The 14827-nt window shown below is 35.6% G+C and overlaps 1 protein-coding gene across 1 annotated transcript in view; it reads left to right on the top strand.

The window, feature by feature from the left end:
• TRAPPC12 (trafficking protein particle complex 12) overlaps positions 1-14827 on the top strand; it is a 50008-nt gene that overhangs the window by 13240 nt on the left and 21941 nt on the right. Inside the window, exon 5 of the mRNA XM_005426232.2 lies at positions 10773-10885. Coding sequence (XP_005426289.1) covers positions 10773-10885 — 113 coding nt within the window. The remainder of the gene's footprint in view (positions 1-10772; positions 10886-14827) is intronic.

The following is a 14827-nucleotide window of genomic DNA, read 5'->3' as shown; positions in this document are numbered from 1 at the left end:
GTGCATTACAGTATTGCTCACATTATGGAGGTAGTGATAAGAAGTAACAACAGGTAGAGCAATATAGGTAGGCAGTGTATTTCATGATGCTGCTACAGAAGAATGTTTTTAACAAGTAAATATAATATTTTAGTGCAATGATACTGAAATTAAATACTCCCAAACTCAAATAGTTAATTTTACCCAAAACCTGGCTTGAAAGATGGTGAGAGAATTTGTGGAAACAGACTCTATAAGCTTTTTTCTCCTCAGGTAGTATCACTGTGCTATTTTTAATACTTGCACACCCATATGCTACTGCAGGTGTTATTTCCTGGTTTCTCGTATTAAAATAAAAAAACCTACATTTAGAAGTAAGTTAATAATTCTCCTTAATTGAAACATGATTAAATGCAATATTATTTGCTAAATAATTGAAGGTAAGTAAAAATCAGAGATTTACTGTGTATCTCATTATTGAAGAGAACAAAAACAACACCAGCTTCAATTCTTTTTAAGCAGTTTGTCTCATGTTACAAATGCACTACTTCCCACTGCTCCAAAGAGCCCACAGGTTAACCACATAGCTCCATTACTCAGGATATTCTAGCTCTCCAGAAGTCTGGGTTTGAAAAATTGCTATTTTTAAGAGCAATTTTGCTCTTGTCCAGGCTATTTTGAAATTTTATTTTTTCTATATCTGTTATTTAGAAAATAATAACTCTCTGATGCAAGTACACTGTTGAGTGTTCTTAATGTTCTTTGGCTTTTGGATTTGAACCCACAGTGTGTAATAAGACATTTGTAAGAAGCAGTTGTTACAGACAGTGCCACTCTGAAATCTTACAGTCTATTTTACATGAGATAGCCTTGATGGGGTAAGCTAGAAAGATAGAAGATTTTGAGGTTTTTGAGGAAGGGGGGTTGGTGTCAGACAGTTCACAACTTTTTGCAGATTCTTTTGCATAGTGATGCAGAAGGTCAGTTGCAGCCCAGCAAGTCCAGTGGGGACCGCCTATAACAACTCCCTCTGACGTTACTCATCGTCCTTCAGGTAATCACAGGCAATCCACTGGGAAGGAGTTGTGTCAGCTGGAAGAGTGAAAGAGGTCCTGGTCATCAGGTTGGATGGCTTTTTGGATCTGATGTTGTTAGGGCAGCTGCGCACACAATAGCAATAGTTGTCTTCCACGGGCCATATGTATGTCTCCGCATCTTTTTCAATATTAAAAATAGGCTATTTTGTCTAAGAAAAATCCTTGCAGGTCATGTCAATATTTGAGGTACTTGAGTGCTCATGCCACTGATGCAGGGAACAGCAGTTCTGGACAGTCTGGCCAGGTGTTGAAATCACCTGTTCTGTGACTGAGCTTTGGATCCTGGAGCAATCACTCAACCACTGGGGCTATTTCATTCAAGTTATGAGGATATTGATGGTAAAAAGAGGTGAGCTTAAGGAAGATAGTGTATTTCATAATTATATGCCTCAGTTATTTTTTAACAGTTGAACATAACAACTGGGACCATAATCTGATCATTTGTGAGAAAAGTAGGATCAAAGTTGGATGGAGTTGACCTGCTAGTTGTAGATATCTCATATACATCCAACGTGGGAACAGCTATTAAACATTCCTTACATAGTTTTGAGAAGAGAGAAATAGCATTTCCGGAGATGTAGGAGAACACAAGCAGTTGTTTTTTGTCTAGCCTTAAACTATGCTGTGCTGGATTATGGATAAAGAAATTTAGTATACATGCATTGTTAACCACCTAATTTAAATAATAAAATACAGATAAATCATTCCTATATTTTGGTTGAAATATATTAGTATGAGTACACAATCCACTGCTATTTGGCAATTTTGTGTGTCATTTTGTGGTGTAATAAGCCTAAAAGAAAGGGCTTAATTTCAGCATTTTAATTTTGATTCATGTTATATAAATGGAGTAAGCACTTAAAAGTCAATTTAAGAAGTGAGAGTATAGATATAAATAATGTTCTCATTAATTGTAATACAGATAATACTTTTCGTGTTCAAAATATTCCTAATAAAAAATAGTACATTAGGAAGTTTTCTGGGTTTCATGCATGAAGTAGGGGAAGTTTGAAACTTAAAGCAGTGAGAGTAGCCCTTCATCCATTAATCTCTGAGAAGTCTGTCTCAAAGAATTTAAGTTACAAGTAACTGTAGAAAAAGTGAAAGATGCTTTTCCGTTAATTTAACTTAACACAGCCAACATAAATTTCCTCTGAAACTCACCTAAAGCTGTTTCCCTTTCAGTGGCACTGCTAATCTCCATTTCCTCTTCATATTTTGTATGGCATTTGCAGCCATGATGTGTATTGATCCCAATATTGTTGTCTTTATCATGGCTGTCAGATCTTGTCCTTCTGCAATCTTCCTTTCCTGGTTTCTATGGACTCTTTGTTCAGTCACCTGCTTTGCCTGCAGGAGTGCAGCCTCTCAGGACATTGATTCTGCTGGGATCCTTGTGTTGGCCAGTGGGGCTGGTTAAGGCACTCATAGATCATTGCTGATTGATAAGGAGCAGAGAACAGACTGTTCCCATTTTCTAGTAAAATCTTAAAAATCCTTAGTTATAGATTTAGTTCTTTAAAATTCATCTGCATGAAGAATCTAAATAGTCATATATTTTTCTTTCATAATAGGTAGGTCTTAAGGTCAGGAACCCTGTTTCAGATTGCTTCCTGCACATCTTCATTGTTCTGTGTGGGATATGTAAGGCTGAATTTTTGTCATCATTCTCATGACAGATGGATTTAATGAATTTTTTTTAACGGTTTTAACTTTATATTTACAGAGTCTGACCCACTTTTCTATTCATACCATTTTTTGTCTCTGTTCCTTGTGATATATAATAAACTCTCATATGATAGCTTGCCTAACGTGAGACAGCATTTCCGTTGGTAATGCCTGTGTGTTTCTGAACCTGTGAGAGCCAACAATTAAAATGGAACATTAAAATGCTATTTCATTTTTTATGAGGTAATTTGGTCTTATTTCTGGTTAATAGACCAGTAAGTTCCAGAAAAGTCAATGCTAACAAAATCAGTCTTCTAAAGCTACAAAACTTGTGAATAATTTATTTTGTATTGCAAAGGGGAAAAAAATAAGCTATGCATAAGTGAAAATTGAACTTCTGACCAGAAGTCTATGTAACAGGGGGTGGGGTTTCTTTCCCTTTACCCTTTTCATTTTCTTTCTGACAATGCAGCATCATTTGTATTCTTCTAAATGAAATCAGTCTTCTGTTCTCTGATGGGAAGTGCCTAAATTAGGAACATGGCATTAAATATCTAGTTGTACGTGTCCTAGAAACTTACTTCATAATGTATTCCTGCTCTTGACCTCTGGTTTCAATACCAACACAAGTTTTCAAAAGTGTGGCAGTGTTGTGACTAGGGATACACTAGTGTGTCCTGTGATAGGATGGCACTTCTGGGTGGATAGTGATTGTTTAAAAAAACCCATGAATTTTTTATATATATATATATATATATTTTAAAAATATACTTTTTTTCTCTATATATAAAATAGTGTGAGTCTAGATATCACAACTGCTTTGGCATTTTTCACTATTGATACTTCTATGACATTACTAATATCCACTGTATTTAGAATTTTTATCAAAAATATTACAAAATTGATAGAAAAAAATTGTGTGTAATTTTATTTTTAATGTGTCCTTAGTTACTCAAGCAATGATCTTAATTTGTTTCTTTTATTCAGTTTTGAAATTCCAGTCATTCTAAAGGAATAATGTCATACATGGTCTAGAACTGTCACACCAACCCATGTTGTTAACAAGTTTTCAGCACTGATGCTTAAGGTGAACTGTAGTAATTGTTACTACATTTTGTAAGCTTATAAAATAGCAAAAATTGTGGTGAGAAACTTGTTTTATGTCTACAGAGATACTGTGTTAGCTATGAAAACACTTATTCACTTAGTAATAAACACTTAGTATTTCTCTAATGCCCACAAAAGACATTTTACAGGAATCTGAACTGTGTATAGTGCAGAGGACTAAGTACAGTTGCAAGGTCTGCCTGAAGCTTGGTCCTGTTTCTGAATGTCAGTCTATGCCATAAGTAAGGACAGACTTGGATGGGGGAAATTATCTCCTTTATGTGATGTCTCTACAGTGGCATTTGGCCATTTTGAGTTTACTGTCTTCCTTTTTCTCATCTGCTTGTCCATGCCAGTGGGAGGCAGACTGGCTGAAGCTTTCTTTTTTTAATTTACGGAGTCTGATGATGCTATAAATCATCCTTTTTTCACCTTCCTCAGATTTGGTTAGTGGGATAACTGTGGGAGAATGTGAAGTGGTGTGGGGAAAAAAGATTAATAATAATAAAAGGATTAATAATAAAAGATTGTGGTAGATAGAGAAACAAAAGGAAATAATCAATTTAAAAATAAAGATGATAGAAGAAATGCACAGGCTAAGAAATTATGTCTTAGAGAGTGCTCCGCTTTGTTAATAAATTCTGCAGGAAAGCAGAAAAAGAATACTCCACTATATTGTTACATGTGGTACTGGTCTCTTCTCATGTCTTACCACAAATACTGCCTTAAGTTAGCACTCCCATGTCAGACTGATTGAGTCTTGGCATTTGCTCAGCAGAGTTATTCATTCAAGCTCATGTTGGCAGTAAAAAGCATATTAAAATCTCTAGTGGAACTGGTTACCCATTATTTTGTTTTCATGATTGTGTACCTCTCCACTGCCTCTTTAAATTCACTGTTCTGTTGCTTCAGAGCTACTGTCTACCTGTAAAATCAGCTAAAAGAGCTTGAATAAATACCATTCAAATGTTGTGGTTCCAGTTAGTTGTCCAGGCTACTCAGACATGGAAATAGAATTTTTTTCTGAAATAATACAGATATTTTTTTTAAGAAATGTATGTGTAATCTAATGGGGTAAAATACTGCTAAAATACTTAATTGTGCATTCTTCTTTCCCAAGGCTACATAGTCTTATTGAAAACAGTATCAGCTTTACACAGGATTTCTTAATACTATGAGCAAGTAACTAATTTCTAAATTCTGCCTTATTACAGTTATCAGTAGGTAAGATTAAGGGTGATCTCTTTGCTGCAGGGCAATTTTTGTAGTTTTCCTGCATTCTTTCTCTTATGTTTTCCTTTCTTCAATGCAAGTAACTCCAAATTACTGAAGAAGTATTTTTGAAACTTTTTAAAACCAGATCATGATTCAGAGTTTCTGTTCTTAGGTCATGTGCAGTTAAATTGTAAAGTATATACAAGCATGTAGTTTCAGATAAAATTTTCAAAACATTTTCTTTAAATGGTTACAAACATTTAGTCTCCTGTCTGTCATCTTCAGTCTCTCTGGATTGATAGTAATAAAAAAAACCTTGGAAATTAGTCTGTTGAAATAGGATTTTTAAGTGTACTTTTAATTTCTAGTCAGTGAAGCTAGGATTTGAAGTTCACTACATTATCCCTCTTAAAAATCCTATAAATTTTGGTAGAAGTATGTTTGTGTATATAAAGGCAAGCATATACATCTCTCTATGTATAGATAAGTGTAAAGCAGAAGATTTTTCAGAAGCTTGATACAGTGAAGGAATGAATGTTTCATTTGTTTTGGTTTGGGTTTTTTTACTGTTATAAAATCCCACTTCATCCTTTCAGTAATTGATAATCTGCTCGTCTGTTGCTTTTGGGCATTTAAGATTTGTTGAACAAGCTGTAGAAGGCAGACCAGAAAGCATTTCTGGTTACTGGTTTGCAACAAGAAAATTCAAGGATGAAATAGTTGGTCATTGGCATATTCTTCTCTGCTCCAAAAGGCCTGTAGATCAGGGCTGCAGTTTGAATTTGATTGACATGAGGTGATGTTTATGTTTTGACAGTTATGAAAATGTGCAGCTGTTCATAAAGAAATAGAAATTGAAATCTGTGGTCTTAGAAAATCCTACCTGATCTTGCTCTTTATTCCATCTGTTCCCATGCTTTCAGTTTCCCATGCATCCATTTTCCTTTCAGCAGATCTTTTTTTACTTTTGTATGATGGTAACACACACACACATATATATATATACTCATATGAATGAGATTAATTCATGTGAAAGGGACAATCAAACATCACATTCTTTGAGAAAAATCTCCAGTGTATTTAAAAGTAATTGCTAAGAAAATTGTCTTAAAATTAAACCATTTTCCATATTATTATTCCATAATAATTTTTATATATTATTATGAAGCCCCTAAAGAGGAGCAACAGAGGTCAACTGTAAAATATCAAGCTAGAATAAGACCTGCTTAAATTAAAAATAAAATTTCGATATATAGCAGTAATTGTAGGGTATTGCCTTCTGTGGAAATTATCTAAGCTTAGCTGGCAAAGTTTTACTGTGTAAGGACAGTACTGTAGAAATTGGAAGTATGAAGTAGAGAGCAAAATCCATTCTCCTATGCACTTAACTAAACATTTTAATTGCAGGATATGCTAATTGTTTTAAATACTTCCTTGACATGTTGCCCTGCTAAATGCAGTACTGAATGAAATGTAATACAGTATATGAGTTTGGTTCTGAGTAGTTTTGCAGAAGACATTCTATGATAAATTCAGTGTTTATATAAAATTTTTTTGTCCCTAGTGGGATGCCACAGGAATAGATATGTATGCCTGCTCATAATAGAAACCTGTTATAAAGAAACATGTCTTTCCCTGAATGCTTTAAGTGGCCTAAATGTGAGGAGGTGAAACCTTTCTGACCAGATAATGTAATCCTTAGTCTAACCAGCACCTGTATTATTTCTGTTACAGCTGAGTGCTAGTGCAGTCAGTTGTACTTCCCCTCCCCCATATAAGTGTGTTCACTGAGTGAAGTATAGTTTTTTTCCCCCTGTTAATTTCTTTTTTCATTAAATTTTCTGCTCCAAACTCTACAACCTGCCTTTTTCAGACCTTCCTAATACTATTATTATTGATCTATTCGAGTCATCAGCAGACAGAATTTACTTCTTCCCAATTTTCTTGTTAAACCAGATAATGTAAAATTAAAATCACAGTGTTTTCTGAAAATCTCTTTTGCCTTTTTAAAGTCTCACCTCTTGTCAGCCCTGATATAGCTGTTAATCAGTTACAGAATTACATTGGTGAACAGATCTCTTTGCATGCGTTTTCTATTACTGACATGTATTTCTTTTTGAGAAGTATATGCGTATTGTATTAGCACCTTAAATAAGTAGCACTCATTGACAACTTTACCAAATCTAAGTAAATTTATGGCCTTTTTTAACTAGAAAATCAGTCTATTACTGTAGGAACTGAATTAGATGTTTTCCATACCTCATATAATTTAACTAAAAAGAAGTTTACTTGTAGACAGGAACATATCTGGAAAAATGCACTTAACCAAAAATCTCAAGAGTTTATAAGCAGTATATTTAAGGTCTTTATTTGGACTGAGTGGCTTGAATAAGTGCTGCAGGTTTTTTATGAGCAATTTGCTCATCTGATTTGACCTGAAATTACACAATACTGTTTACATGGGCTGGTAAGAAAGGCTTATCAGTGGTAAAAGGATGTTTCTTTTGTCCTTTCCCCAGCTGTCACATTTGTATGAGAGCGTGTGTACAGTTTTGTCCTTTCTCCAAAGAAAAAGAAAAATCCTGCTATTCAGAAGGATTACAAGGACTCTGAGGAAGAGGGCAGAAAGAGCTAGTGTTTCTGATATTTTAAATAAAGTTCGTAGCTTACTTAATAAGCAGTAAGTAATGGACATTGATGGGGTGGATTTGCTGGATGTTTACAGTAAAATTTCTTCTGTTTATGTCATGAATTTCAAAAAGAAAGAGAAGAAACAGATGCTAGAGTTTTAGGTGCTCCTGTGAGAAATTGTAATACAAATTCTGGTTTGAAAATTCTTTACAGTAACTGGCCTTGCACCCCGAGCCAGCTTTCTTCTTCTGGTTTTGTTTGAGAGATCTGTCACCACACTTGATGTACTACTGAGGATCTCGCTAGAGTGTTTTTTGGTCACAAGCTATGAAGGAAATACTAAGCAGTTGAGAAATAATACATCCATACAGTACATTTTGAAGTAATACAGTTCTGAATGCGTGTTACAACTGAGGATTTAGTTGTAATAGGAAATAAATCAGATTCTTATGGAGTTTAAGTTGACCTGGAGCCGCATTCATCATTCTGACATCCTCTGACACCACTTCTGATGATGTACATTGGTCATGGGTTGTTCTTTCCTTTCACAGGGATTGTGGTAGAGTGGTTTCATTCAGCAATACATAAGATCAATACTTTACAAAATACAGAATTCCAAAAAACTGTATCACAAAACATTATGTAAATGTTACTACAAATTGCTAATGTGAGATGTTTCATCTGTGCTCCATTAAATACCTGTCTATTTGTGTGTTGACTAATTCAAAAACTAATTCAAGTTTTCTGTATGAGTGTTTATTGAATTGACCTTTTGTTGCATTTTACAAGAGGATGTAAACATACAAACTTGTTCAGAACTGACAGTGCTGCAACACAATCCGTAACCAAATGTCGTTAAACCTTCGGTTTTTTTCAAAATTTTCTCCCCCTTTTTTTACCTTTGCCTCAGAAATCCCATTGAGTGCAGCAGAAGGTGCATAATTAGTAAATTAATACTACCTTCTCCAAAAGAGCAGTACTAAACCAGCTGGTTTTAGGCACTGCTTCTTCTAACAGGATTACTGTTGGATTGTGGAGTTACTCGAACTTGGTCATCAGAGAGGTAGTAGAGATAGAACCAGCTGGAGTTCACATTTGCTTCCATAAGTTTGCAGTGCAGTTTGCAACATGTCTGCAAAGCAATTTTTCTCTGGTATCTTGGCACAGAATTTACTCTTAAATTATTTTCCACTTTCTTTTTGTTGTTGTTCACTGCCTACCTACACTGACAGTATCTTCTGTCATGCTAAGCACTATTCAGAATACATGCATAAAATATTTCACATCTTTTGTGACCGGTTGAATCAACTTCTACATGTCTGTTAATAGAACTTCAAAGGTGGTTTTATTTGCTTAAAGTGTTTTCCACATATGATGATGCATGAAACTCATGTGCGTCCGTTACAGGAACTCAGCAGTCAGGGAAGCCATTGGGAATAGTTAGCATCAGCAAAAGAGAATTTATGTAGACATAAGTGGCTTACTGTGAAGGTCATAATTAGTGAGTCTTGTGATTAAAATTTTGTCAACCTTTAAAAAAGTCTAGAGGCAGTGACTCATTTTGTATAGCATTTGACATACAAGCCTGTTAAGAACAGGTGCAAAAATCTATTTAGAAAGCTCCTGAGTCCTGTTTTTGAGAAAAGATGAGGCAAGAGGTAACTTGAGAGAGATATCCCCTTAGAATATATGGATAGCAAATGTACATATTAAAATATTAGAAATGTGGTGATGCCTTGGAATGGTTACCTGAAACAGAGGCTAGACAAAATCAAGAGAATAAAAAGAGGGTGTTTTATTGAAGACCTTCAATAGGTACACCTTGGGCAGTCAGAAGCCTCTGAGGGGCTACCCCCCAGATGGACAATGGTCATGAGTTTTTCACACAAAGTTTGGTCCATTTCCATTATCAGGGGTTAATCCTCCAATTACAGTTTCAGGTAATGAAGTCATTTACTCCAAGTTTGCCCCCTCTCCCCCCCCAATTCACTGTTGTTTACATCTTCTGTGGCCTGAGACAGTAAGGTGTCCTTCTTGAGTTTCAGGCCTAGAGAGGAATTGTTTTGTCTGAATAAAATGGGAGAGCAGTAGCTGACAGGCTGTAGAGTTTTCGAGTTATACACTAAAGCAGTACAGGATCTGAAAAATATAAAACCTGAATTGTAAGCCAGTGGTTGCATGGTATTTTGCAAGGCCTATATCCCCATTATGCCACCTCTGATTTGGTTTCACTAGTGGTGTTTAGTTTATGTTTGGTATTTTTGTCTGAGTATCAGGATTATGCAGTTAGCTGAAAGCAAGATGTTGCACACATTAGGATTTGGGTAAACTCCTGAAACTGCCTGTGAAGTCAGCCTGGATGTCCATTAATGTAGACAATGAGGTCTTTGGTACTACTACTACTTATTATTATTATTGCTATAATTATTATAATAATTATAATAATTGAATAATAACAACAATAATAACAATAACAACAACAGTAGTGGTAGGAATAAACTAGTATGAATTTATTTTTCTCCTCAAATATTGCTTAAAATTCCCTATTCTTTGATGTTTTAAATGAACCAGAAGTTACACAAAAATATGCCAAGAGGTTTTGCATGCCCCAGTTATATCTCTTTCACAGGCGTACTTTGAACGCCAGTAATTTCATCTTATTTCTCCTACATTGGTTGTAAAATATACATAACTATTAAATGCTAGTAGTAATGTAACTGCAACTAAACTTCATGTTTTTAATCCTTCATTTTAATTAGTTTGAAGAAATTTTAAATGAAACATTATACTTCCCAGTACAACTTGGTTTTGAAAATTTGAGTTAGGTGCACCTTCTTCTTGCCTTCTTGATTATGGTTTACTTGTGTTCAAGATGTTTTAAACATGTCACATGATATAGCTGAAAAGAAGTTTCCTGTTTTCTCATCTTTTACATTTTTCAGTAGAAGAAAAAGATATGAAGGCAAAATGGACTTTGTGATATAAGCACTAGTGAGACATACCTTTTTTATCATAGGCAAATCACAAACTGATCATTATAGCAAACACACTTAACAAAATTAATTGTGTTTCTAGGTTCCATGGTTCCTTTCTCCATGCGGATTTTGCATGCCGAACTTCCTCAGTACCTAGGAAATCCTCAGGAATCACTTGACAGACTGCACAGTATGAAGATCATTTGCACCAAGGTAACAGCATCTCTAGGCACTAACATCTCGTAGTGTTTAAGAAATAAATTTTACTGTCCTTACAAAGAACATTAAGTTTCAATTATGACATTTTTTACTCCATCTTGATGAAAATAAGAAGTTTGCTATTAAAAGTAATGAAGTGCCTCTTGCATATTAAGAGATCCTTCTCTGTGGTATCTCTGGCTCAATTGAGTAGAGCAGAGGACAACTTTTGTGCTTTTGCCAGACAAGATGAGGAGCACAGTAAGCAGATGTGTTTAAGGGCAAGTAGGAGAGATTTATTTCCTTCACTCAGCTGTGTCCAGCTTGCTGAAAAGAGTTGTTAATGACCTTGATCCTTCAGAAATAGTCCAAATAACTGGTTTTAGAAACAACAGTCATTTAGGAATATAAATACAACCTGCTGAGTTTGGTTGGGGTTTTTGTTTTGTTTTGTCAAATGCTACAATAAAAAATTATGGCCTAAATTATAACATGGGATTTGTCAATGCTGAAATTGGAGTCATGGTGTTGTGAGCATGAACTTTATCTACTAAAACCAGCAACCCTGAACCATAAATATTTGCCCTTAAATGTTTTTCGTCACAGAAGTCTTTCCCAAGCTGTCTAATGCACCAGTAACCATGAATTTTACAATGTGGTAAACTGTAGAAGAAATGCAACATTATTGCTTTATCTATGACACTTGAAAGTTCAAAACTGTACATAAGATAAACATGTGTGATTACTTTTCATTTTCGGTATTCCTTGCAAGTTTCCTATATTTACTCCTTAAAATAACTTGGATAAGGGAAGTGGAGGGATTTGATAATTGCCAGTTGTGTAGCTGTAATGGTATTACGTGTACGAGATCAACTTTCTTCTAACACAGTGATATGTAGGAAAACCAAATGTTTACTGTAAAAAGCCCAATTCTTTTTATTATGAGGGGAAAAATTGAATGGTTTAGGTAATAAGAGGTGAAAGTGGTATTTTTTTGTAAAGTTGGAAAGAATTGATTTGGAAACTGTTGAGAAATATATCTAATTTGGCCAAGAAGCGGTACTTCTTAGCATTTGAAGACTGCTGTTACCTCCATCTAATATCAATGTCCAGCTATTCTCTCCAGCCCTCTTCTTCATAAACAGTCCTCAATTTGAAGTAATTCTGTTCTTTTAGGAAATGCCATACACCTCTATTGCAGGATTTCATTTCAATGACATTTGCCTGCCCCAGTCTGCAGCAGATCAGCTGTTTCACAACTTGGGTTTATGCAGTCTGGTATCAAGTGCTACACTGTCTGCCCTCAGTCATGAAGGTGCCACTAGGTTCCAAAACTAAACTGGTTTCTAAGTTCCTGAATCTTGTAACAAAGAGCGAAAACTGAATGTGAACGAGGGAGTGACTGCTGAGCAGGGCATCCATCAGCTGTCTGGCAGACTAGATCTGGCCATATCTCAGTTACAGTGTATTCAGCCATGATTCTCTGCAGGTTAAAGATTGCTGGTCAGTAGAGGAATGAAATAAAAGGAAATTACCTCTATCCCCACACACGTACTCCTTTACAAGCACTTCAAGTCATCTACAGCCTTGAGGTGTGTCGGCCTCGGATGTTTCTGTACAAGTTCATATCCTTAGAGCATATCCAGTGTACCAAGGAAGCTTTTAAACTACAGTACAGCATTTTGTTTGAACATGAACTAGGCTGATTATTTGTTTAAATAAGGTAAACGGAACATGGTGGAGAAGATGAAATAGAAATAGAGTTACAAATTAATATATACATATTTCCCTGCCCACTAAATTCTTGAAGATCAGATCTCTTTACTCGTGTTCTCAGTCCATCAATTGCTAGTGACCTGGGCCACTGCGAATTCTGTTATCCCTCGTACCCTTGGAGAAGGCTGCTTCAAAGTTGGCTCTACCTCTTCCACAAGCTCTTCTGAGGAGTCTCTTGTTCTCTGCACTTGGTGTTGGTTCAGAGATTGTCACCTCTTTGCCTCTGCCTTCGTGTGTCTGAGTTTGCAAGGTTTCCCCTGTGTTAGTGTGTTCAATTGCAGCAAAAAAGACAACAATATCCCTTTGGTCCTGACAGCTTCCTCTGAGGCAGGGTACGGGAGCCAGGACAAGCTATTGTCTGTGCTGATGGATGCTTCTTTTTAAAGTACAGTAGACAGATAACTTCTAACAAATAAAACATCCTTCTTGGAAATATTTCTGATCAGTTATTCTAGATACCTCATTCCAGATTACTTCATTTGTTTGCATTCATTTAAATACCTTAGTTTTTGGAGCAATTCAAGGACAACTGTAGAAAGAAGAATGTGAAAAAGGACAGCTTGTAAAGATAACTGTGTTTTTAAAGACAGTTGTGAATTTGTGGCAGTTTAACCATTTGAAGTCAGGGCTGGCTGATAAAGAACACTGTATATATTCTGATTTTTGTATAGAAAAAATCAGAACTGTTTTGTTGTTTGTCTAATAATCTCAATCTCAACTGGAATGTTCAAGAATATGGTTCTAATACTTACAAAAAACCATGGCATAATCAAGAAAGTAACATAAAGGATGTACACTCATTAGTATTAATATTTGTATGTGACACTTGGGAACCATTTGGGTTATAACAGAATTAATTGGGGAGCTTTCAACCAAAAGCCTCTAGTGTTTTACCTCCCTATTTTAAAAAGTGGAAAAATAATCTTTGGTCATCTGTATTTACAGAAGGGCATACGAATCATCATTATGTAAATGAGATGATCTTGGAGTCATAAAAGCTAGAAGAAAGAAAAGACCTATTAGCTCACCTAGTCTGTCTCTCTGCAATGCAGAGTTGTTTTGTAGTTTTTAATGAGCCAGCCTATGGTGCTGAGGCCACATCCCCTGGGAGGTTATTCCAGGCTAATGGTAGTGCATTCTGATCATAAGAAAATTTGTCTTTCTATTTCATTTCTCTTTCTTAATGAAAGGGTGAGGTTTTTTTTCCTATCCAGTACTTGATTTTAATCTGCTAAATTCTTTATTGCTTTTTGTTGTATATGTTCTACAGACACTTGTCAACTTTAGATTAACCATTCCATTTAAAAATGGAATGGTATTTATTTTGGTTACTTGGTCTTTACAGCCTTCATCTACTTACATGTCTCTGGTACCTGAAGCAAGATTGGAGGTTGGGTGCAAAAATGTAATTTTAATTTTTCCTGAATATATGTTTCCATATATATTTTTCCTGCAATAATGTTTACCTTTTCCAGTATTCCTGCAAGTGTCTAATCAAGATCTGCTTAGATATTTTGCATCTTCTTCTATATGAACAACATTTGGGAAAGAAATTATCTGTAGTGCCAAATAGGTGTTATAGGCTGGGAGAGGAGTCCAGTGAAATTGTTACAGTCTCTGTGTTATTGCTGGTCTTCCCAATATGAGCTGCTTCAAGGAGTTGTTACACCTCTAAGTCTGCCTTGAAATAAACAGTCTTTGAACAGCCAGGCAATAAGAGTAACAATAGTAACTTAAATCACAAAACGATTTGTTCTTTTCAAGTGTTCATTTAAAAACATAGGCATCATCAATTTAGTGCTAATAGTGCAGAAGACATGCTAAAAATGCATAGCTGGAGACCAAAATGTGAAAAGGACAACTGTCAGGCTAAATGTAAACTCCTCTTGCCTGTAAGTACCTATGCTTCCCTAGATGCTTGAGGGAGAGCTGGAAATTTACACATTTCATAGCATATTTCACTTTTAAACCCTTATCCCTCAACAGCTAGAGCAGTTGGGCTCTTCTGCCAGGTGAGTGGAGCAGTGGCAAGTGGGTTAACACTCTTGCTTCCTAAAAAGGCCTCTGCAAGTGTTACCTCAGCAAAACTTGTCAGAAATACTTTGTGCCATTGCCCATCAGCCACAACTTCTGTAGTTCTACCACTCTCCTTCATGAGTAGTTATGTTCCTCCCTGGCCCT

The sequence above is a fragment of the Geospiza fortis genome, unplaced genomic scaffold, assembly GCF_000277835.1.
Source record: "Geospiza fortis unplaced genomic scaffold, GeoFor_1.0 scaffold139, whole genome shotgun sequence".
Lineage (NCBI taxonomy): Eukaryota > Metazoa > Chordata > Aves > Passeriformes > Thraupidae > Geospiza > Geospiza fortis.
The sequence above is the reverse complement of the archived record's forward strand: the minus strand, read 5'-3'. Positions and strand labels throughout refer to the sequence as shown.